The 25,292-nt window shown below is 37.9% G+C and overlaps 1 protein-coding gene across 2 annotated transcripts in view; it reads left to right on the top strand.

The window, feature by feature from the left end:
• The window catches only part of PICALM (phosphatidylinositol binding clathrin assembly protein), a 74,611-nt gene that overhangs the window by 28,391 nt on the left and 20,928 nt on the right, over window positions 1–25,292 (top strand). The window contains exons 2-13 of one of the 2 annotated variants that reach the window (XM_086622143.1): window positions 2,798–2,940; window positions 5,925–6,000; window positions 7,279–7,381; window positions 10,295–10,388; window positions 10,924–11,035; window positions 12,336–12,442; window positions 13,646–13,687; window positions 14,405–14,490; window positions 15,756–15,879; window positions 16,214–16,350; window positions 18,721–18,821; window positions 23,720–23,869. In XM_086622143.1, coding sequence (XP_086478269.1) covers window positions 2,798–2,940; window positions 5,925–6,000; window positions 7,279–7,381; window positions 10,295–10,388; window positions 10,924–11,035; window positions 12,336–12,442; window positions 13,646–13,687; window positions 14,405–14,490; window positions 15,756–15,879; window positions 16,214–16,350; window positions 18,721–18,821; window positions 23,720–23,869 — 1,275 coding nt within the window. The remainder of the gene's footprint in view (window positions 1–2,797; window positions 2,941–5,924; window positions 6,001–7,278; window positions 7,382–10,294; window positions 10,389–10,923; window positions 11,036–12,335; window positions 12,443–13,645; window positions 13,688–14,404; window positions 14,491–15,755; window positions 15,880–16,213; window positions 16,351–18,720; window positions 18,822–23,719; window positions 23,870–25,292) is intronic. The other variant, XM_086622152.1, reaches the window with a different exon arrangement.

Raw genomic sequence — 25,292 nt, 5'->3', positions numbered from 1 at the left:
ACTTTCACCAAGGGTTATCCTTTTTTGTTTGCTTGATGTTTTTGTTTGTTCCTTTTTCTTTTGTTGTTTTCTAAGGTTAAAGCTGTTCCTCTTGGCGCCTTACCCTTTGGTTATGTTCCTGCCTGTCGCATTGCTCGTACCATACCCAGTAACTACCAGTCTTGCGACACATTGCTGTGGGCACTTGGGTTTCAAGATAAGTAGCTAGTATTTTCATAGGTGGGTGTGAGACGAGTTGTGTGAAGTGTAGGATGTGGAAAATAAGGAGTCTCTGGGAATAGGATAAGTAAGCAAGAACACTGTATGTGGTAGTCGTCCTGAACAGGCAGTGCAGCAGTGTGGGATGCGGGGTACTGTCTTCTGCTGTGTCTGTACTATGCTTCTTATGCTATGGTTAGCACAAAAATCAGTGGTCTAATTTGGATTTAACTGTGCAAGTATTTCTTTACCTAATTAGCATTGCTCATGCAAATACTTTCAAAGAAGCTTTTAGATAGATGTAATCTTTCTGAAATGTCTATGATGTAGGCACTCTGGGGTATCAGGACATACCAGCTTATTAAGTATCTCTGTTGTTCAACCTGCATTCTGTTTTCTACAATTTCATGTTTTGCTAAACTTAGTTTGCAGTAACTGGTATCACAGTGACTCTTTTCTTGGTTTGCATTAGCAAATTTACTTCTTTCCATTCAAGGCTGACTTGCCTGCGTACTTCTGTTCCTGCCTATGTTCTCTCCCAGTTGGCTACTAGTTCTTCTTCCTGATGTGCCTGTCCTCTCTCCCCCCGCCCCCCAAGTTCATTCATATGCTTTTCACATAAACACTCATCAGTTCTGTGAGGGATGATTTTCTGCTGGGTTACAGAGCCTGTTTTCTTTTACACACTGCAACGGATACAAAAACATGATATGAAAGCCCAGTGGTGTTTTAGAAAACATAAATCACAAATATCACACTCAAAATATCATCTAGAATGGATATAATTTTTCTTAGTGAGTTTAGATAGCGGATTTTCAAGTGGCACCTCTTCCTTTGTTACTGTTGACTAGTTGGCAACTGTTGCATTTAAGAATAGAAGTTCTCACTTTCTAATATGCATTTTCACCTCTAACTCCAAAATGTATGCCTTGACATCCTGTGATGCATATACTTTTGTGTACAATGTGCATTCCTGCCAGATACCTTTGCACAAAACTGTTTGTGTTATTACTTTAGGTTGGAGGACCTGAAGACTGAGAAGCTGCAGGGCTTGGTTTTAATGATCTAGCTCGGAGCATGTCTCTTGCTGAGTAATATCCCAGCATTGTCTTGACAGCCTCAAATCATCATCCAATAATAGATAACCGTGACTTAAAAATGAGGTCATGAGTGCCTGTAGTCATCAGAGTTTTACTTGTAGATAAAGGAATGGCTAATCGCTCCATCTCATCACATTTTGAATGTGGAAGTCATTTCCTGCTTACTTCCTTTCGTACTTAAACTTGTAAATAGCAGCGTTTTCACTTCTGACTTTACTGGTTCTGAGTTTGTGGCAGCCATGCTTACCTGCTGTTGTGGCCGAAGGAGGGTCCTGTCTTTCAGGAGTCCTCGATGAATGATTGATTGTTCATAGCCCGTTATAAAACTGTTTTCAAAGGTTAAATGTTTCCCTTCAGATTGAACGGATGTTTCTGGTTAATCTTAGTAGCCCATAGACAGGCAGGCATAGGGCATACTCGAGTCTTGATCCTTATTGAGCTGTAGCTTTCGGCAGGGCTGGCAGCTGGAGTGAAAATTACTGTTTTATTTTTGAGGTGGTAATAGTAGTAAAATGTCCTCAGTGCTATGTTGCTTTAAGTTTCATATGAAACGGTAGCAAGCTGTGTTATATCGCATTGGAGTGTTCAAGTAGTTGCTTCTGTTGTGTTTGTCGCTGTAGCATCATGATCTTAACTCGTCACTTCCTTCATCAGCAGCTGGAAATAAATTGAAGGATTATTATGTATTATTACATTGTTGTATTGTAAGTATGGCTCATCATAGTTATACAGTTGTGACAGTAGCAAATTGAGAAGAAAGACAGGGTAACTTCTAAGAACTATTTGAAGAGTCACTAGATCTTGTCTACTGGAAGCCCAGGTTGAACAAAAATTGGATAGCTTTGTTTTAGCTAGCCAACCACAGGTTTTACTGTGCTCCTAACCATCTTTTCAGTTAACAACCTACTTTGTTTTAAGTAAATTCATCTGTCAGCTTCTGGTGTTGTAGCTGGAGGCTCCTTTTTTCACTTAACATTTCCTCTGCCCTTTTGAAGGTGTTGATTGCATTGTATCAAGACTAAGGAGTATTGGAATCTTTTGTTATTCACATTGAGCCAATGTCTAGAAGGGTTTACTGGTCCATTAAGAGGCCAGAAATCTGAGCTTACAGTTAATTCTAGTCATAATCTTCTAGTAAAACTTGATTAAATGCTAGCATATAAGAATTATTTTGCTATTTAATGTTTCAGATGTTTGAAAGCTGGGAGTTGTTAGTCAGGGATAGTGTAAGTCGTTATGGTGCTTCTATTCCAGGACCTTCTAAGGCAACTGCAAAAGCAATTGAGCATCTGGAATCTTGGCAGTGAGCAGAGTGGAGTTTGTCGTATAAGGTTCTGGTAGAGCAATGCCATGGTGCTTTTCAAGAAATTATTTATTTTACTGGAAAGACCCTCAGCATTCCTAGAAAATACTACTATATAAAATCAGTGTACTGATTTTTTTTTTGTATGTTATCTTCCTTCACAGAACTCATAATAATAAAAATTTCTGTATTGCAGATTTAATCCAGTGCACAAATGAGATGAATGTGAACATCCCCCAACTGGCGGACAGTTTGTTTGAAAGAACCACCAACAGTAGCTGGGTAGTGGTCTTCAAATCCCTCATCACAACCCATCATCTAATGGTGTATGGAAACGAGGTAATAAAATAAATGTTATATCTGAGAACAGTTGCAGCACTTCATCCCTATAAATGTCAGCTAAATGCTTCCACTAATTATCTTTGTAAGAAAAATCTTTACTTTTACCTTTTTGTGTCTAACTCTGCATGAACACAGGTCTCATCATATGCTTGTCTACTTCATTTGTTTCTACTTCAGAGTTTGTAATTCTGTAATGAAAAGTAAGTGTCCTGAATGCTGGAGGTACCTTTTTTCTGTGGTGATGTTCTAATAATAAAGCAAACCAGCCAACCAACATAAATTAACTTGGGTAGGATTCTGAAAGCTGAAAATAGAAGCGTTTTTAGGTTCCTGCTCTGGCTAATCCAGATGGTCTTTTCTCCCAGGTAACTCAATTTTGAACTGATTTCCACCATCACCTCCTAACCTTTTGCAGTGAAGACAAACGTGTGCCTGTGAGCTGACTCTGATTGTGAACATCTAAATATCACCAAATACTGTAGAACAATTAAACAAACAAAACCCCAGTTTACACAGAATGGAATAAGCTTGTTTTTGGTTCCACAACTTGAATTATATGGGGCTTTATTTTTTGAAATACCAAGCCAAGAACGGCAGCAGCTTGAATTTTGTGTTTAAAAAAACGAAACTATGCTTTTAAGGCTTTCTTAGAAAGTGTTTGTAAGTATTCTTTTTTACTACAAACAGTCAGTATAACTCAAGAGATAGGAATTTTGAAATTAAGAGGAATACCTTTAGAAAATTACAAGTAGGATTTTGTAGAGAGGACTGTTGTGGTTTAGCCCAGCCAGCAACTGGGCAGCCATGCAGCTACTCACTCAACTTCCCACACCCCTGGGAGAATGGGGAACAGAATCAAAGGGGAAAAGGGAGGGAGGTTCGTGGGTTGAGATAAGTACAAATAAATAACAATAATAATATGAAATTAAGAATGATAAAATAATAATATGAATATATATAATGATAATATATACAAACAAGTGATGCACAGTGTAATTGCTCACCACCTGGTGGACAACACCTGTCCCGTCTCAGCAAGTGGTCCTGAAACAGAGAAGTCCTGACACCACAATCCTGGAAGAGTGAGAGGCCAGAAGAGAGAGCGGGAGGGAGATAGAACTCAGAGTCCAAGAGAGACCTCGAAAGAGCCAGAGCCCTTGGAAGAGCAAGAGCTTCTTCCCAGTCAACCCTCACTGATATACTGGTTATGACATTACATGATATGCTCCATTGGCCAATTTAGGCCTCAATCTTAAGTCTAAGATCAAATCACAAGAGGAGTTGTGGATCCTTTGTCCTGGCCATGCTCCCTCCCAGCCTGTTGTGCTCCTGCACACTGGCAAAACCACGGGAAGCTGAAAGGTCTTTGCTCAGTACCAGCTATAGACATCAGTGCGCTATCAGTGTTCTTCTCATAACAAATCCCAGACTAATTCCAAAACACAGAGCTCTTCTGGCTGCTGAAAGGAAAAACCAACTCTGCCCCAACCAAAAACAGGACAAGGACCAAAACTTTTCATTTCGGGTTTCATTCAGAGTTCTTACAGGTTGTGTAACTGCTTCTTCTGGCTAACTGGATGGGTTGTGGGGGTGTTTAGTGGTTTTGGTTTTATTTTTTAAATAATATCTATATATATACACACACACTGATTTCTCTTGTGGATTAGCTGCAGAGTATTTCTGGTCTTGGTGAATATCTGTTCTTTGAAGCTAAGTAAGCCACAAGAGGGCAAACTTCTCATGTTGACTTTTAAGCATTATTGCTGGGATAATTGACACTTCCTAAAATAGTGTTTATACATGTTTGCTGTGTTTGCACTTTGAGTCATATAAATTTTGAACTGATACCAGTACACTTCATAGTAATTAAAGGTATTTCATGGGATCACTGTCTGAAATACTTTCTATTTTGAGAGGAAAACTGCCAAACAAAGGTCACTTGCCAAATGCGTGACCGAAGTAATGAGGGTAAGATTGCTGCTCAGGATGAAACTTCGCACAGCTAGAAATAGTACTTGAACAGTGCACATGGAAATCGAGTGCTTATGAAAATGTCTAGAAGTTTATAGAGAATCTGTAAATCCCTTTGTAAAAAGCTGGAAAATGTTTGATCTTCCAGCTTTTGCTTAATTTATTTATAGCAAAGTTCTGAGTGCCTTTACCCTTCTCCAGTCAGTTTTCTATGTAACTTATATATTTATGCTAACGAAAATAATTCAGTAGTACATGTTACATGAATCTGAACTGTTTTGTCCTCTGGCAAAATGTTCCTGCAAATGAATGATCGATTTATTTTGTAACAGCTCTCTAAATGATGGTTCATAAGACAAAATTATTTTTCCTGCTAAATTAAGATGTGGTGCCAGTGATCTGAAATGTCATTAGAAGGTGAAAACAGCATTATTCGTTTTGTGAAACATAATTCAAAATTATGTGTAACTAATGATAGGTACTAAGTGTGATACTGTGTTAATGCTTTATATGGATTCTTATGTTTATTTAACATTTGATTTATAAGCAAACATTTACATCAGCTTGTTTTCGCATTTAAGCTAAGTACCATTGCAATTGTCTGCTGAGCAAAGATACCTTGGCTAACTGATAAAATGAAATCACTTACTATAAAACTGCAGTTAGTGAAACAGTTGTGAGCATGTAAAATGAGAATGTATTTGGGGAGATTTTTTCAGAAGTTTCCAGTTCTATATTCTGGCTTAAAATAAACAAAGTCTTTCAGTCAGAAGCCTTCATGTAATATCTACGTGACCTTGATTTGTTCTGAGATTTTTACATAAAAAGTAGTAACTAGCTTCACTTGAAAATTCAACTGACTGTTTTTAATAGTTTCGAGATTTGAAATCAGTCTTAAAGCATAAAAGCTGGATATCCCAAGCTGGATAAAATGGGTTTTTAGTACTGTTACCTCAGTTCCAGCTCATTGGTAATATAGTAAAAGCATTCAAATTTTTCCTTTCATCTAGCGTTTTATCCAGTATCTGGCGTCCAGAAACACGTTGTTTAATTTGAGCAATTTCCTAGACAAAAGTGGATTGCAAGGTAAGGAGTCTCTTTCTTTAAAATTTAGTAGCGTGCTGAGGGACAAAAAATACAACTTGGTAGCTCTAGTGGTCCCTGTCATTTAAGAAGTAATTTTTGTGTCTGTTTTACCCCATACTGCATTTCTTAATTTAAAATGCTGTTGTGGCATGGCAGAAGCTGCTGCAGGAATTTTTTGCATCTTTTAGGAAAGGCTCACTTATAAATGCTTCCTGCTTTCTTAGCTAAACGGATCTGTCTTGATATACTCCTAGGATTTTGGTAGCGATTTCTACATTTAGGGAGGTAAATTTTGATTAGTACGTTAAATTTCAGTAAATGCATCATAAGTACATCAGATAGAGCATGTCAGTGAGACAAGGAGCTGTGTCTAGAAAAAATAAATAAAGAAAAATTAACTTTTTGTGAAATTGTTCAAAGACCTTTCTGTCCATCTTTGAGACCAATTCTATGGGCAAATAAGTTTTTCTCTGGTTCAGATTTTTAAACTGAAATACTGTTCTGAACTGTTATGCTGCAGTTCAGTGCAGTTGTGATCATATATGTAGCTGTCTTTTTTTTTTTTCTCCAGAGGTGGTTTCTTACCTTCTGCGCTACTTTTTATGTAGCTGCTTCTAATTTTTGCCACAAGTGTACGAAAACAGGCACACAGAGTGGTTGCTGTGGGACAGAAACCTTCTCAGTGATAACTAAGGGTCTACCAAATTGCCTCATGTTATTGAGCCTTAACTTCCATGGCCTCAGTATAAACTATGAGCAGGTCTTTTTCTTGGTCTGTATCCTTAGACTGCCAGTTACCAAAATATTTCCTGTTGCCACTGTCTTAACATAGAAAAATTTCTGTCATGTCTTAATGCTTCCTGCAATGCCTGTTTGTTTTGTTTTTTTTCTATTTAGTTGCAAATGAGAGAACGTATTGTGGAGTTGACATGAACATCTTTGTGAAAGCATCGTGTAATTTTTTTGGTAGTTATTTCTGTCATAGCATGAGGGAACTTGCATAAAAATAGTTTGTTTTGCTTTTGGAAGTGAATTTCCTCAGGAAGTGAAGTGTGAGCTTCTATGTAGTTCAAGTTTTCTAGATATTTGCACTTTTGTCTATCTTGATTCACATGAGTGCGATGATGTACACAGTACTTCGTTGCACAAATTATATTTTTTTGCCTGTTTTTTTATAGTTAATGAAGCTGTCTTGTGTTAATATCTTGCCCTTTATTTAGAGAAAGGTTCTTGTTCTTTGAGTAGGTAAGTAATAAGCTTCTGGAACTTGTTTTTTAGGTTATGACATGTCAACATTTATCAGACGGTATAGTAGGTACCTGAATGAAAAGGCAGTTTCCTATAGACAAGTGGCTTTTGACTTCACGAAAGTAAAAAGAGGGTAAGGACTGTATTTTGTCTTACTTATCTTGAGGTTTTGTCTTATGTCCTGTAGTTCAAGTGGAAAATACCAGTGTTGACTCCAGCTTAGTACCGACAGTAATGTGTACTTTTCTTGGTTGAATGTCTCCCATGACACACAAAGGTTCAACTGCCTAGTTATGTATATTGCAAAAATATTTTACTTCAGTTATTGTAATTTTACTTCCTTAAAAATTAACAACTTAGTATAAAGAAATGAAAAATGGTGTGCATTAAACTATATATCCAAAAAGTAGAAGTTTGGACACATCTTCCACGATAGATCACAAAGTTACTTTGTCTTGCACGTAGTATAGGGAACTATGCAGTTTACTTGTGTTTCTAGCTCTGGAATGTTTAAGTGACGGGTGTTTCGTGAAACACCTTGCAGTCCTTCCAGATGTTTCTCTGTTCTTGTCCCCAAATGTCTGTGTGACATTTACTACCTTTGTAAAGGTAGTGCAGTTCATACTTTTAACAGAACGTTATAGTAGAGGCTACTCAGAAGAGTTTGTCTCCAGGAATTAAAATTTTCTCTGAAAAGTGAGCTTCTTGAAGAGAAGGTTGTTTGGTGAGAGTAGGTACCTGTTTGCATGTAAAATAACACAGTAGCTGGATAAATTGCATGTTACAGTGAACGATGGAGTTAATCTGGAGATCTCCTTCATTGGAGATCTGGATGTACTGCTGGATCGTGGATGTACTGCTGGTCCTGGTTGAAAGTCTTTCCCTCTTTGTCCATGGTGTGGTTTAACCCAGCCAGCCACTAAACACCACGTGGCTGCTCGCTCACCCTCCCCCCCCCCTTGGGGAACGGAGAAGAGAATTCAAGAAGAAAAGAGAAGGAGACTCATTGGTTGAGATAAGAACAATTTAATAATTAAAATAAAATTAAAACTAATAGTAATAAAAATTGTAACAAAATGATAAAATATAGGATAATACATAAAAATGATAATATATACAAACAAGTGATGTACAGTGTAGTTGCTCGCCATCTGCTGACCAATGCCCATCCCATCTTAGACAGTGATCCTGAAACAAATTAGTCCCGAAACTGTAATCTTGGAAGAGCAAGAGCCCACCCAAAAATAAGATCTGAAGAGAGCGAGAGAGAAACTTCCCAGTCAAGCCTCATCTTTTTACTGGGCATGAGGTTGCAAGATATGGAGTATTCCATTGGCCAATTAGGACCTGCAGCCTAAGTCTAAGTTCAAATGATAACCTAGAAGTTGTGGGCCCTTTGTTCCAGCTGTGCTCTTCCCCAGCCTGCTGGGCACCTGCACACTGGCAAAACGTGGGAAACTGTGAAAAGTCCTTGATATCTCAGCATCAACTATTAAACATCAGTGTGTTATCAACATTGTTCTCATAACAAATCCCAGACTAAATCCAAAACACCGAGCTATTCCAGCTACTAAAACGAAAACTAACTGTCCCAGCCAAAACCAGGACAGTCCATTATCTCTATGTGCAGTGCTTTTTAACCTTTAAAAATATAATTTTCATTTTGCATTCGAGGTCCTTTATCATCTGTACACAGGATAATTTATCTTGATGCTTAAAAGTTAAGAATTAACTAACCGCAAAAATCTCAACCTAAAACTGTTAAATGATTATCTGCTATAGTGGGCTGCCTAATTATGTCTTGCATTAGTGTTACAAAGCCATTTGAAATTGGCCTGAGAAGACCATCCAAATCCCTTATACTTCCTTGCTAATCCTGCACAGTCCATTTTGTTTTGAAATGTGATGGTAAAGTGAAGGGAGAACGCTTGGACTCCTGTCCCCGTTTCTGCCTTCGGAGATGGTTGGAGTCTGAACAACAGAAAACACGCAGCCCTTTCCGCGTGCAGGCTGTGGTGTGCTCAGGTGGCTGTGGCTACACTACAGCGTTACACAGTTGCTTTATAATCAGATGGTTTAGGCCTGATGAGGTGAATTCTTCAGCCCACAGCGTGTGCCCGTAGGTCCTGTGAGCCAGCGGGAATAACGGTTTTGGTGGCAGCAATCTAACTTTTCCACACCTCATTTTTTCTCAGGAGCCCTACTCCCATGCCCTGCCGTGTTAGGCTTATTGCAGTTGCTGTTTGCTCTTAGGAGGGAGTATATGACACAAGTAGAAAACTGGAAGCAGCGTGCTCCCCTTTGCCTTCCAGCCTGGAGAACAGCCACAGCCTTTTCTGTGCAAATTCCCTGTGAGATTTACCCTTGCAGGAAACATTTGGTTTGCTGTGTGCATGCTGATGAACTGCAAGGCTGATTTGTCTGACAGAAAGCAGTTGTTTCTTGTCACTGAGATGATTTAATCTCTTCCTCTCTTGCTGCTTTTCTTGGATGTTTTTTGTCTTAGTCTGTTTAATCTGGACGACTAATAAGCAAATACTGGTAGTCAGCCATTAAAAAGAAGTATCATGTAGTCTCTCTAACCTTTATGAAAAAACTTCGAAATGTATTGTCACATTTGTTTGTTCTTTCTTAGTGCTTTTAATTGAAAATAAAATCATCCAAAACTGACACAAAATAATAGTCAGGTGATTGGAAAAAGTGTAGGTAAAAATTCACTTCAGAAATAACCTTCAGGTAATTTTTTGGGTTACCTGATGCACCATATGTCTGCTGTATTTCTAAGCACTATCAGTTTCATTTCCTCTGAATAAAAATTCATCTTGGATTCATATTTTGGCCAAATAAAAGTCGTTGCTTTTGTACACTGCATTTTGTACACAGCTGTACTGGCCAGATAGCATTCCTAAACATGAGAATGCCTGCTTTGAATGGCCGTGATTTCAATGTTTTCTCTGATGACCTATTTTATTTTCTACGTCATGTTTCTCACTAACAATTGCCTTCAAAATTCAGGTGAAGAATTTTCTTTTGTTTTGCACAACAGGGCCGATGGAGTGATGAGAACAATGAGCACAGAAAAACTCTTAAAAACTGTACCAATTATACAAAATCAAATGGATGCACTTCTTGACTTCAATGTAAGTTTAGCAGCATGTACATGTCTAACATACTATTGACTTTGTACCAACCTGCACAAGCTTGTAAAATAGGTCAGGATTAAAGATCTTGAACTTGGTTCTGTTTTTGTCCTTTTGTGTCCATGTTACCTGCAGAGCTTAAAGAGTACAGATCATTTTGTTCATTGATACACCCCCAAGAAACCAGAAGGAAGTAGTATGGTACTCAATGGAGAGAATGCTTCGTGCTAATTTAGTGGTGTTGATTGCGTACGTTGTGTAAGAATTGCCTGTTCATTTACAAGTTGATTACTTCTGCCCTCTGTCTTTTAGTTGCATTAGCCAACAGTAACATTAGTTAACAAAAATGTCTGCCAAAACGATTTGATTTAATTCTGTGCCGAGAGATTTGTTGATTTGCTGTGCTGCTGGTTTCCATTAACAGTCAGCGAGGTGACTGGAAAGCGTGCCTTGGGACAGAGTACCAGAGTTCAACTAGAAGTTTTTCAATACGGGATCAATTCAGTTAAATTAGCTTTTTTTCTGGTCTTCCTAGGTCAACAGCAATGAACTTACAAATGGTGTAATTAATGCTGCCTTCATGCTCCTCTTCAAAGATGCCATTAGGCTGTTTGCGGCGTATAATGAAGGGATTATTAACCTCTTGGGTAAATATAACTGCTTCGTGCAAATGGTAAACTTTGGGGAGGGAGCTCTGTAAACAATCACAAAGAGCTGCTCTTTTTTGAGAAATGGAAATAGTCTTACTGTAAAACATCAAAATATTACTGTGATTTCCAAGCCAGATTTATGTCCAAGGTTTTTCTGTCCAATTGTATTTTCCATTGCGTTGTATACAGGGACGGGTGAATTTCTGAAAGCAAAGCCAATTCAAGTTTTTCTTCACTTTATTTTTTTTTTCTTGCACTGTTTTGTTTTGGGTTTTTTTGGTCTCATTGAACTGTGTGGCAAACCTGAATCATGATATTGATGGGGTTTTTTTTCAGAAACAGGATCAGGTTTTTTTTTCTTTTTAGGTAGAGTAAGTTATGGTCAGTACCAAACTTGTAGTTGCAGGATCTGTGATTGCTTGGTTATCAAAACTTTAATATTGGTTGATTTTAATGATTGATTGGCTTATGTTTCTGGAACATATCTTACATTTGAAGGGGAATTACAAATTCAGGGTTCAGGCCCTTTCATTTGCACACACTGGCAGATGCAGGGTGGCCTAAATTTGGAAAATAATTAACTGGAAAATAATCTGATGATCCGTGACTGGATCAAGCTACCTGATTGCTTGTTTTACCCAATGCTTGCAAAATGGAAAGCAAAACTCTTAATTAATCAGTAAAGGACAGTCTGAAGTCAGCCAGTGTTCCAGTCTGAAGCCCCTGTCTACTCTGCTCTCAGTAAGAATTAGCATGCAGTTGCTTTCACTCGTTTTGAGTGAAGCTTAATATAGAAACAGGCCTTGAAAGTGCTATTTCAAGGGGGAGGGTGGGACCTTCTCGCTTTCAGCACCGGTGTTTTGTAACTGGTTGTACCTCATTGTAGACCACCCATAACAAGAGGCATCATTCTGGCAGAGAATTTAAAAATCTTGCCTGATGTGTGGCCACTGCAATAGAGTAGATATTTGACTGCCAGATTGTAAAGTTGCCTTTTTTTCCCCAAGAGGATGAATTTACATTTCCTTGGGTGACCTGTTCTTAAACCTGACTGTCCTCTTCAGGGTGCTCATGCTTTTGTGAGATGTAGTACCTGCCAGGTAAGGAGTAACTGCGCACATGGGATCATTAGCTCATGTTCAGTGGAGCTTTCGTCGTTTGGTGCAAATTAGGCACAGTGACTCTGCAGTTCACGTAATAACAGATCTGCAGGTCTTGTTTTATCTGCTTTTACTTTGTGTATCCTTTGCAGAATGCTTGATTTCTTATTTAATGCAAGTATTCTTACTGCTTATAGAAAAGTACTTTGATATGAAAAAGAACCAGTGCAAAGAAGGCCTTGATATATATAAGAAGTTCCTCACTAGAATGACACGGATCTCGGAGTTCCTTAAAGTTGCAGAGGTAAACTTTCAGTCAGCCAAACTTTACCCTTTAGTTTGCAACAGCTTGTGAAGTGCTTATTTTCTTGTGTAGCAAATACTTCTTCCTTCCAGCTTAATTGCTGTTCCATCGGGGGTCATCTTGTCAGTCCCGGCCTTAGTGATCAGTTCATTTGGGGACTGTATTGAAAAACCTGACTACAAAATACTCGCTGGTTTATCTTTTACTTAAGGAGAGTGTATAAATATGCTTTGAAAATTTTCATTGGTTACATAATGATTTTGAGCTTTCTTTGAAGAACCACCTTAAATAAAGCAACTTCGTGGGATCTTCTGCTTTCTATGATTCTAGCTGCATTCTAGTTTGAAACTCACAATTCTACCGTAAGTTTTAGATGAAACAACAGCTTCAAAAATAAGAAACTGATACAAGTAGATGAACATGTGATTATCTTTTTAAAGATGTCTTGACTATAGGTGTGTTTATAGAAGAAAAAGCGGTTACTTTGCAAAATGTTTGGTTTGTTTTTAAAAATGTGTTTAGACTCTTGCATTCTTGTTTCTGAAGCATTGCTGAACTGATGTCCTAGTGTTATAGAATTCCTCACTTGAGATGTGCTCCTGTTCTTGTTTTGCTTTCATTCGTTATTCATCTCTCTTAACAAAAAATTAAACTGTAAAGCTGGGCTTGCTGTCTGTCCTGACAGAACATCTCTATCAGAGATGATAGGTGCTTTCAGCTATCTTCAGTTGATAGCACTATCAACTGCAGTTGAGAGTGTTAATCTTTCTATTTTAACAGTATATATCCTGCTGCAGAACATCTGAAGTTTGATCTGCATTTTAGAAAACAGATTCTTTACAAAACTTGGAAGGTGCTTTGTTTTAGCAAATATATCTGTAGGTCTGAAAACTTACCACAGAAATTGTGGGATAGGTGAACTTCTCTAGCCTTAAAATTCTGAAACACTTGATTCTCACCCTTTTATTTCTAAGGTTGTATCTGTTAAAGTATCTCTGTAACATGCCTACTTAAATGTGTATACATTTACCAGAAGAGTTTATTATGACCAACCATTGTAGACTTCAGATTGTGGAGATTTAAAATGTATATGGACAGATTTGTGCTTTTTACATGACTTCATCTTAATGTTTTTTGCTTTTTTGAGCATCTCTGCCTTTAACAAAAGCAAACAGGTTCTAAAGCTCGTTTATTTTATTACAGCAAGTTGGAATTGACAGAGGAGACATACCAGATCTCTCACAGGTAGATAACCCTATTATGTTTTTGCCAGTACATGTCTGTTTTGAGGTTGCATAATCAGAAAAACTTGGCATTGTGGCATTCACTTGTGCTTTCGTGCGTACATTGTCACGAAGTTGTGTCTAAGTTTGTGATTAAATCCAGCCTCTGACAGAGCCTGGCTTTTATATGCAATGATCCTGTCATAAAATATTATAGATCGTTTCTGTCATACTCTAATGGAGTTTTAAGACAACCTGATTTCTCTCATTCTTGACGATGCAATTTATATTTGTGAGTTCACATAATGAAGCTTTTACATGATATTATGAAGCTGTGGTTTTTAGCAAGCTTGCTTTTGGCCATGTGCCAATTGAAATCATTGTGCAGGCTTGCAGAGCGTGCACATCGACATGACTTTAGGTACAATTTCCCTTTTAGTGTCTCTTGAAATACTGGCTGCTTCCGATTGTCTGCTTGCTGTTTCCTAGCTGTTAATTTTAACGTCTCTTGACATATTTCAGTACTTACTGGTGAGTCATTATGACAGAGTAATGCAATGAGGAGAGTACATCACCTGATATTTTCAGTAATTACGTATGTACAGGGCACCAAGACGCAGTATAAGTATTCTGAGCTGTTGTTCCAGGTGCCCTACAGTCGCATTCTCTGAGAGTCTTTTAGCTACTGATTTGCTTCACCTTAGATTCTTTAAACCTGTTCCTGAATGTCTCTTTGCAGGCACCGAGTAGTCTTCTTGATGCTTTGGAACAACATTTAGCTTCTCTAGAAGGGAAGAAAATAAAAGATTCCACAGCTGCAAGCAGGTGCTTATGCCTTTGACTGTTAAACAATTGTTGAATCAAATGTTAAATCCGTTATTTTCGATTTCATTACAAACTAAGGTTTGTCTAGGCTGTGTTCAAGGCCTTGTATTAGCAATGATAGAATAGCAAGCTGTTGTATCTTTTGCTGAGTACTTAAGACAGCCTCTTCCATGTCAACAGAACTAGGATCTAAGGAGCTACAAGCACTTGCTTTAGAATCTCTCATGTAGTAGTTCTACTTTTAACATCTGATCTTGGATTCCAGAAGAGAAACTAAGTTTTTTTCGGTTACTGCTTGCAAATGTTAATGTTATGTTAATAACTGGACTTCTGTAAAGTATGCAACACTTATTTATTAATTTCCCTTGACTCTTACATCTCAACTTTAATCCCTTTTTTGTTAAAAGCAATGAAATGCTTCCAGAAATCTTTAGATTAAGAATGGATTTTTAAAGTAATTGGAGATTCAAGCCGTAATGTGTATGGTAAAGGGCATTCACTGATTTTGAGTGCTTGCTAAAACACAAAGTGCAATGTAGAGAAGTCCTCTAGGCAACGAACTTCATTGTTTAAAGCAAATAACTTCATTGTTTAAATTTAAAAAAGCTTAATGTTGGGAGGAAGACTTGCAAAATTAAATAACGTTTCTTTATTGCATGTTCAAAAAAATAAGGCAGTGATATTTTATATGGGTTTTTTTATGGCAGTAACAATATTAGGGCTTATCAGCATTTGGTTAGCTACTTTTCAGAATATTTGCTTTCTCTCATAAGGTTAGGTTGTGTTAAAAGTTAGGTATTTATCTTAAATCTATTTACACACTCTTAAACATGATGATAAATTGCTGACTTTTCCTCTGGCATATACTAGTTGCATTGATAGTTTCTTAAATAAATCTGTCAAATTAGCAATAATTTGAATCGGAGCCCAGGTATTCCTGTGTATCTAAAAATAAAGTAATACTGACCTAGGCAAACAGAAAAAGAGCAAAGGCTTCACGTATGAATTCTGTGGTGTGGTTTGAAGGGGAAACACTTAAGGGGGAAAATCCAAAATCCAGTTTTAAGAGTAAATAGTATGTTTTCATGTTGCAGTTCATACACTGTATCTTATTTAAACTTATCACTTTGTGTTGTACAGTGTAAGATAGAACCAGTGTTAGAGTTCAGAAGGAGACTGGGTGGATACAAGCAAAGCATTCTTTAGATGTTCCTACCACGTGTCACCTATTAACAGCCAGCTTTTCTCCTGTCCAATTACTTTAGGGCTACCACCCTTTCCAACGCAGTCTCTTCCCTTGCAAGCACTGGCCTGTCCCTCACAAAAGTTGATGAAAGGGAAAAACAAGCTGCGTTAGAGGAAGAACAGGCTCGCTTAAAAGCTTTAAAGGTAGGCATACAGAATTTCTAGTGGAAAATGCTGCTCTTATGTTTTATTGATAGCTTGTTAAGATTCTTACAGGAGAAAAGGGAAAAAACAGTTATTAATACTGAACGTGTACTGCTGGTAAAGCGCTGGAAGTAGAATTTTCTATACATATAACATACAATGTGTGGAGGGTTTGTTAAAATAGTTTTTGAAGGATTTGTGGTACCACTGACTCTTGTAATTACAAGTAGCTGACACTAATGTATGGAATAAATAAAAATAATTCTTTAAGTTCTGCTTTACTTACTTCCAAAGTTGCTTCTGGATTTCTTACACCCGTTCACTTTCCCAACAGGAACAGCGTCTAAAAGAACTTGCCAAGAAACCTCATACCTCTTTAACAACTGCAGCTTCTCCCGTGTCGACTGCAGCAGGAAGCATAATGACTACACCAGCCATTGATATATTTTCTACCCCTAGCTCTTCAAACAGGTACGTTTAATGGTGTTGCTTCACTGAGATGCACTGCAGCTAGGATTTCCTCTAAATTTCTGCTGCAGAGTATACATTGCAGAGGGTTGGTTGGGTGTAGAGTACATTAGTGGTGTGATAAGAAATGATATTTTGGGTAAAGTTAATGGGTAAAATAACCTATTGCCGTAAATAACGTGCAAAGTGTGTTTTCATCGTCCACTTGCAGAACAGTTTCTGATAAGAACCAACTGCTGACAGCCCCTGTAGCTGTTCTCAGTCGGTGAGCCTGTCGGTTGGAGTTGTAAAACACAAATGCTTTGTCCCCAAAGAAGTTAATTTGAGAAAAGTAAAATAAAAATTCAGTTTGGGAGGTCATAAAGCTAATACTGAATTTACAGTTATATTTCGATTTCTTTAAAAGTAGAGTGATAACAAATGTTCTTGGTAGATTTTCAGAAAAAAGAAAGCCTGAAACAGGGTTTGAAAGAGGAGAGGCAGGTTTTGCAGTCTTGAGTTGTATCTGGAACATCTCTGTCTGCAAGGACTTGCAAAGATAGTGCAAGAGTACTCCCTGCACGCTAATCCTGATTTTGGACTAGCAGGAGCTGTTGGTATAAGTTAAGTGTGTGATCTTCATTCTGTGAAATACCTGTCAAATCAAGCAGTAGCAGAAGGTGCAGCGCTTTTATCAGTGTAGAAGGAAGTGGCTTTCTGAAGACATATTTTTGCTTTGGGCGTGATCCTAAACCTGAAGGATTGCTTAGTTGCTCTGTTAGAGCTCACATCAGAATCTACATGTCTCCTTTAGCTTTTTGCTGTTCTTTAGAAGTAGTCACCACTTTGACAGCCTTCTTTTCCCATTAGAAAGCTATTGTGGAAATTATTTGACACAGAATACGTGGAAAATAGCTGAGTCACATCTAAGGAGCTAGAGAATCTGTCAGTGTTAGTAACTGGAAGACTTCCTTGAAAAAAGATTTTCTTTTAAATTGCTTTTTAGAGGCCAAAATATTTGAAATGGGCGTAACTTTGAATATCTGATCTTGCTTCTTAAGAGGTCTGAAACATAGAAACATCTGATGAAGCTTCTTTAAACAGCCACAAATGCTACATAGTGAAGACAAGAGTGTTTTCTTCTAAAAAAAAACAAATGCCAATTTGTCTTCGTGTTTAGATTCGTTTGCTGTCAGTATGACTGCAATGAGCAAAGACCAGATTCTACAGTAGGAGCTGCCACGAAGGGGTTATCTCGTTTCATGAGCTCAGTTGCTTGCTATTAGATGTGACGTGTCTGATTAATCCCTGTCATTAACTTGAACAAGCTTTACCTTGAAAATTGTCTTGGTTCTGCTGCTCACGTTAACAGGGCTGTGCCAGACCGTGCCGCTTGTTAATAGGAGCAGTAGTGGCAAAATGTGATTCCAATCACTGTTGAAATGAAGTAGTAAAACTGAATGATACAAGTGATGGCATCAGCAAGAGAATACACTAGGATCTAGGATGTCCCTACTAGCTTTAAACACTTGTGCCAGGCTCGTTTTGAAGATACTTGGATGCACAGTGACTTAGCTTCTGTCCATAATAGCAGCTGTACATGCATGTTTTGGTTCATTTTGTGTGCTAAGAAGTTGTAGGGCAACACCAGTACCCCATTTTTTTTTTAAGACTAATTTAAAGTATGAAATGAACTCTCTGTAAGAGAATGAATTCTACTGTTTCTGTTTGACTCTTGAAATTATTGTAGCTGTTGTATTTAAGATTTCAGTCTTCATTTCCAAGTGTCATTCTTAGGTCTTAATTTGGTTTTGAATAGTCTAAAACGTGCATTTAAATGAGTTTTAATTCACACAACTGGTGTGTGACAAAGTATTTCAAAGTTTCTTGTATTTTGCTTTCGCCAAAGTTCTTCAGTAGCTCATAGATGTAAGCCAGTTTCTCAGCAGCAGTTGATAGTGAAATGATACGGGTTGTGGAATTTAGATGTAACATTTTGGTGGTGCAGCCTGTTAGAGTTCATTCTGTCAGTCTGCTTTTGTTCTACTGTAGAGCTTTCATAAGGTTATTTTAAAAGTTGCTGAAGATGGCTGACATAGCATGCTCTAGCCCTGGTGTTGAGCTGTGAGGAAGATGAGAAGACTGGTTGTCCTTCTGTCTCAGCTTTAACAAAAGTCACTTGGCATAACATAGAACTTAGCTTGCTAAATTAACCCTTTTGTACAGGATTGAAAACGTGACGTTCACCAGCTTTTCTGATTTTGGCTTGGTTCTGTCCATTTAGTGACAGCCAGTTTGTAACAAAGCTTTCCTCACTGTTGACAGTCACTAGCGTTTGCCTCGTGTTGAAAACTGTGATGTAGCTCAAGCAGTTGTATTAATTTATCTTTGTAGCACTTCAAAGCTGCCAAATGATCTGCTGGATTTGCAGCCAACTTTTCATCCGTCTGTACATCCTATATCTGCTGCTTCACAAGCAGGAGGTACCTGGGGAGGTAAGAATTCTGAATTGGATTAAGGTTCCAGTTGCTGTGGCCGTGTCTCTGTAAATGTTTCCTTGAGTGTGTGGGTCGTTTCCTCCTTAAAAACAGATCTTTCAAAGACAAAGCTACAAGTGGGTGAAGGGAGTGGAAAAATTCAAACCTGGGTATGGATTAAAACAATGTACCAGCATGTAGTGACTACAGAGAATTTTTATATGACAGTTCTTATAGCGAAATTACTTGAATTGTTGAAAAGCTCTGTCAGCTTCATAGCTGTTGCCTTCAAGAGTCGCATAGCAAGCTGCAGAAAGTTAGCTGTGAGAAGTCAGTTCTGTGAAGATGGCTGCAAGTAGCCCGTGTTACATACATGAGAACGTGCATACAGAATTTTTTTAACACACATTTTAAATCTTGTTTAATGTTAAATCAAATTTGCAGGTGATAATAGAGCAGAACTTGGATGAGGCATGAAAGGAGACAGTTGTGACAACTATGCATAGATGGCAAGGAAAGCCAGAGTTAGTTATTGAAAACAAAATAAGGCACCTCTTTACAAATTCTCTGCTGTATTTCATTTAACTGCAAAGGCAAATTAGGGAAAGGCTGTGGTTGGAAGTGAAGAGGCAAATTTATAAGGAACTATTCCCTCTGAAATTCACTTCAGAACACTCAAATTGTTGTTCTGCCCAGTTGCTGGGGTGGACTGAATGAGATGTTAGATTATTTTATTGATACAGGCAAGTCCTGAAACCAAGGAGGTGAGCAAGAGTGTTGTAGAAGGTCATGAATGTTACTCAAAGATTAGTTTGAGTGTTAGAGCATTGAGTCACTTACTCAGAGCTGTTTTTCTCTTTGCTGCTTTGCAATGATCCAGAACGCTTCCAGTGTAGGTAACATATTGCTTGCTTGCACTGTTGGTTATACTGGTGGAGGGTTAAAAATCTCCTCTAAAGGGGTTTATTTTTACTTTTCTATGTAAATAACGCTTAATGAAATAGTAAACTCCTGAACTATTTGACTATTTCCAGATTATTATTTTTTTAATGAATCAGATGCTTGCAGAGATGCTTTCTTTTAGGATGTGAAAAATGGGGAGTCACTACTTCAGAAAGTTTTGTAGGCATCAAAATAATCCTGTGCTGAAATTTTACTTCACTATTTGTTTTCATAAGCTGTACCTTTTCCTAAACATCTTTCTAGTTATTTAATGTATCTTCATAATAAGCAGTGTATGTATTCCATTTTCCTGTTTACTTTTTGCTGGGTGCTTTGCATTTTGTCTATGCTCTCACATTTGTTTGGAGGGAAATAACAGTTTTGAGTGATGGGGACCATACTAATATATGTCATAGCTTCAAAAATAAATAAATGTAGTTTAAATAAACAGACTTAGTTTTGCTGAGCAGAGCATCTCGAGAAAGATGCAGTGAGGAGCATGTGAGTTATGCATACAAATTTCGATATTTAATAGACTTAAAGTTTAGAAATGGAGAGGGATGTTTTGACTCATCTTGTTTGCTTTCTGGAAGCTGTCTTCTGTTTCAGCTTATCCTATTCGTTTCATGAGTGAGAGAGAAAAGAGGAAATTATCTTCCTCTCAAAGGTCACATCACAATCTAGCATTGCTTTATTAACCTGAAAACTGAGTCTGAAAGTCTGTGTTTGTTCAATGTTGTGTTACCCCTGGTAAGAGTCTTCAGTAACAGTCATTGATCTACCTGCCTGCTATTGACACGTTTCTAAATACTGCTAAGGTGTAATTAACTGTGGAGATTTGGATTGTCTGCTAAAATTTTAGGCTAAAATTCTGGGATTTTTCGTGTTACCTTTCATCAAAAAAGCCAACCTCTTCAGCTTCACAGACATGAACACTCACTTCACGTAGGTGAGGTAGATAAGAAGTGCTTTCCACGTTTTACAGATGGGGAAATCTGAGCAATTAACTGACTTGTCCGAAGTCATACGGCAAGTCAGTGGCAGAGCCAAGAATGGAACCTGAACTATTTCCAGTCCTGTGCTCTAACCACTGCACAGCGTCCCTCCCTTAGGTAATTTTCTGCCATGCTGATGTTTGTATTTGGTGTTTATGGTGACTTTGAGAAGAGTATCTAACCAGCTACAAGCTGCAATGCACTAAACTCAGTTACTGTTAATTTATGCAGCAGCTCTTAGGTATGTAATAAAAGGATAAATTGTTCCGAAGGCGTTACATTGGAGTGGCTGCCTTTTGTCTTGCGCTTCCAAAACTGTTAAAGCTAACGAGGTTAAAAACTCCTGGAGAATGGATTCTGTAATTGTGTATTTTCAGTTTACTTTTTCGAACTGTAAGAGATGCCACTGAAGAACCTTTGTCATTGTTCCCTCAGGTAAAATACTTGTACTTGGATAACTTATAGGTAGAAAATTGTGAAATTCAAATTACTCTTTTAAATGCACCTGAATCATTAAAATGAGGTGTTGCTGTCAGGAGAGACAGCAATTTTTAAAATCTGAATATGCAAGGATGTAAATTACCCGAAGCCAATTAATTTTCAGTTACCTTTGTCACTGGCATTGGTGAATTTTGATATTAGGACAAGATTGAACACGCTGGCTAGAATTAGAATGAGGCAGACAAGCGAAGAGTCTGAGAACAGATTTAATTTCTGAGAAAATCTTGATAATCTGAAGTTTCATTACGTTGTCTCTGCTAGTCAAAACATATGAAACCCCATATACAACCTTGAGATTTAGGAACAGAAAGTAGTGTGTGGTAATTTTCCTGTTGAGTGCATGTGTAAAAATAATTCCAGTGGACAGTAGTTTCAAACAGATATGGTTAAAAATTTTGTGTCCACTTTAGCTTCTTTCATATTGTTTTATCTGAGCTGTTTATTGGGATTGTTCAGAGACCGTTCCAGCTGTGTCTGGTGTATTTGCCAGCTATCAATTTGTACCTAAACTTCAGAAGCAAAACAAACGGATCGGTGTGGAAATAATCAGTTTGACCTACCTGTTTGGATTTTTTCCAATTGCAAGGAGAACCAATAGTATCAGAAGAATGTGAAGCAGCAACAGGAAAAGCAAACAGGAGCTGATAAAAGGATAATCTGACCTGTTTTATTGTCAAATCTGTTTGTTCTACAGCTTCTAGAATAGCATTCAAAGCACAGCAGTTTTAAGCAGTACCTGAAAGCAAGGACTCTGTTTCAGGTGACTGGCTGACTGGCATGTCTACAAGGGCATTAAGTGGTAATTTTACTATCTAAAACATACATAGACAGTACAAAGTTTTGTATTGCTGTGATATATTACAAATACTGTATTAGCTTATTCTGCTTATCCTTTATTCAGTGTTTGATACTGTCATTTTGCTGGCTGAATCATTTAGAAAAAGGCCTTCTAAGGTACTTCATTCATTCTCGCAACATAGCCAAGCAATTTGGGAGAGAAGTCAGGTCTTACTGAAAAAGATATCTTGAACTTGCAGCAAATCAAAGCGTGTATTAAGCCTGCAAAGAATAATGCAGTTATGGTTTTAAAATTTCGTTTTCTTTAGGACTTGCATATGACTGAAATCTACGTGTTATCAAGCTACGTGGGATTTATAGCTAAGAATCAGGAGGTCGGATTCAGGGAGATATAACTAAAATAACTTAGTTTGAACCTGCTGCACACATCATGGTAGTATTTACGAGAGTTTTCGATAAATTGGTAATCTAACCAGTGGGGTTTTTTTGAAACAAAAAAAAAAAAAAAAGAGACAACAAAACCCAGAAACTGAAGTACTCAAAAAATCTCTTACAATTGCTCTTCAGGCACTTCTCTGTCATGGTTTTGCCTAGAAGAGTAAGTTGCAGTTTTAGGCACTGTGATAAGACAGAAGGGGCTAGGTGCAACTCTTGCTGATCTCACCAGTGAGTTCTTGAGTTTTCCATCAAGGATTTGTGTGCTTTGAAGCCAGACAGGTAAACCACAGCTCTTTCTGTCAGCAAGTATTGTAGCTGCCTTTCCTGTCCTGTTTCTGTTGGATCCTGGAGTACAGGAGTATTTTAGCTTGGCAGTTGCATCCATCCTCAGGAAGCCTTGAAACTCTCTTATGTGTCTCAGGAAGTGATTCAGATAGATCCATGTTTCCTTCATTCCCTCAGTATGATCCAACAGTTTTTTAATATGGAACATTTTCCTCATTACTGCTTGCTGGCTGTTGTCCCTCAAAGCAGAGCAGGTTTTTGCTTGCTGGCAGCTAATGGCATATCCACCACAACCTTGTTGGTCCTGATGCCCCAGGTAGTAAGGAAAGTGCTTTTGGCCGGTATGCTACCTTGCTGTATTCGTACCTCTTGAAAATTTCATGATACCCAGTTAAAAAAAAAAAAAAAAAAAAAAAGAAAATATTAAAAAGAAATCCATAAACACAATTTGAAGAAGAAATAAAAGTACAGCTCCGTTGTTTGGTTTTGGTCAGGTTTTTAAATCCATCCTTAGGATGGTATTGTATTGAATCCATGCTTAGTACCTGGAGTTCTGTTGTACTAAGCGGCGGTCTCCCTTCCAGAGAATTTGTTGCAAGTATCAGGACATGACTGAGCGAAGCAAAAAGTGATTGTGTTAAAAGAAGAATAACACACTAATTTTCAATATAAAACACACTATGGAAGAAGCACGCTTTATAAGACTAAGATGATATTAATTTTTTAAAAAGCAGATGTGTAGCTAATATCTGTAGTATTTTTCTTGAGCAGAGAACGGATAATTCTGGGCAATCTGAAAACTAAACAATTATCAAGGTCATCCCAAGTTTAGAGATGTCAGGAGAAAACTATACTTCCTGGACTCTTCTTAACTCTTACTCTCCTATGCCTGGGAAGCAGCATGTAACTAAATCCATCTCCCTTTTCTTCTTTCTCTTGCTCTCTGGAATTGAACAGATCCTTTTTCTGCTACTGTTGATAGTGTTGATGATGCCATTCCAAACCTAAATCCTTTCCTTACAAAAGCTAACGATGCTGCTCATCTGTCTGTGTCTTCTGATGTATCTACTTTCACCAGTAGGACACCCACACATGAAATGTTTGTTGGTAAAGTACCATTTTAAACTAATTTCCTATTTCCTAAAGATTTTAACATTATTTCAGTTTATAAAGTATATTTGTGGGGCCTTTCAGAAACTAGAAGCTGGTCATTTGGGGCTCACTTTTGTGCTATGTTAGAACTTGATTTAGTAATTGTGCCTTGAAAATCATGTTAAAATCCTGGCTTGGCTACCTAGATTGGATTCTACCTGATGTAAAGGAACTTAGTTGTAGCTAAAGCAGCTGTGTGAGTGCAGTTTTACACAAAGTCTCTTATGCTTAGAAATTTGAAGGTAAGACACTACATATGTATGAAAAGAAAATGCTGCTACTTTGTTCCTCAGGTTGAGATGTTGATTATAAACATAGGAGCTTAACCTAATTTTTTGATAGCGAGTAGTTTTCCCTCCAATTGTGTTGGCGTTAACAAAACAAAGCCATGCACATTCTGATGCACGGTCTACTCAAACTGTCTGCCTACTAGAGAATAAACTAATGAGTCACCTTTTTAAAACTGTTGACATCTTACTTTGGAGGTGATTCAGCATGGCTGTCATATTAGAAATCCTTCTAACGTTTCTGTCGGTGCAACTACGTAGTAATTTGATTACCCTTTAGCATGAAGAACTAAGTTAGCTTTCATAGACTAAAATTCAATTAATTACATGTCACTTCTGTTCTTAGGCAAAGCTGGGTTGAAAGACAATCGTGCTGTACCACCAGGGCTTTCTCTTTGCAGATTGAACCCCACTAGAATTGATCACAGAAGAATCCAGACTCTTAGATATTCGATATCTTTGATATTTTTAACAGAGATGGGACAAAAGGAGCTCTTTAGAGATACTCATACCATCTACACTTTGTCACCTTAGCCTAGTTTCCTAGCTTGTCTTTGGTAAGAGAAAGCAAGCAAGATCTTCAAGCACAACTCCTCTTGCTGTGAACTTCTCTCCACAATTCCCAGGGAGGATTAATTGCCTGAGGCAGTGGTATACAAACACTTGAGGCTGGTACTACTGTGTAATAATATGGCCTATGCTTCTAATTGGTCTTTCCCATGCTTCCAGTAAAATTTGTATGGCTGCAAGTGAATGTAGAGTGATCATTTGAAATACAGCTTTTTTTTTTTTTTTAGTAAGGTTATTACTCAATCAGATCGATTTCCTCTGTAATTTGTCCTGCAGTCATACAAAAAGTTGCTGCGGTGCAGGGCTGTGAGCAAGGAGCCTGGTGGGTTTTTGTGACGCTCGCTGTCATGTGTAGTATTCATTAGGCTACAGCCCTGAGGTCGCTGGACGTGGATAGCATTGATATAGTGCATCCTCTTCCAACATCTCGCTCTCTAAAGACTTCTCTAGAACCAAAGTGTGATCTCCTGACAGGTTGATATGTGAAATGTAAATGCAGTTTTAGCTGAAGCACAAACTAG

Source organism: Tauraco erythrolophus, chromosome 1 (assembly GCF_009769465.1).
Source record: "Tauraco erythrolophus isolate bTauEry1 chromosome 1, bTauEry1.pri, whole genome shotgun sequence".
NCBI classification, from domain to species: domain Eukaryota; kingdom Metazoa; phylum Chordata; class Aves; order Musophagiformes; family Musophagidae; genus Tauraco; species Tauraco erythrolophus.
The sequence above is the reverse complement of the archived record's forward strand: the minus strand, read 5'-3'. Positions and strand labels throughout refer to the sequence as shown.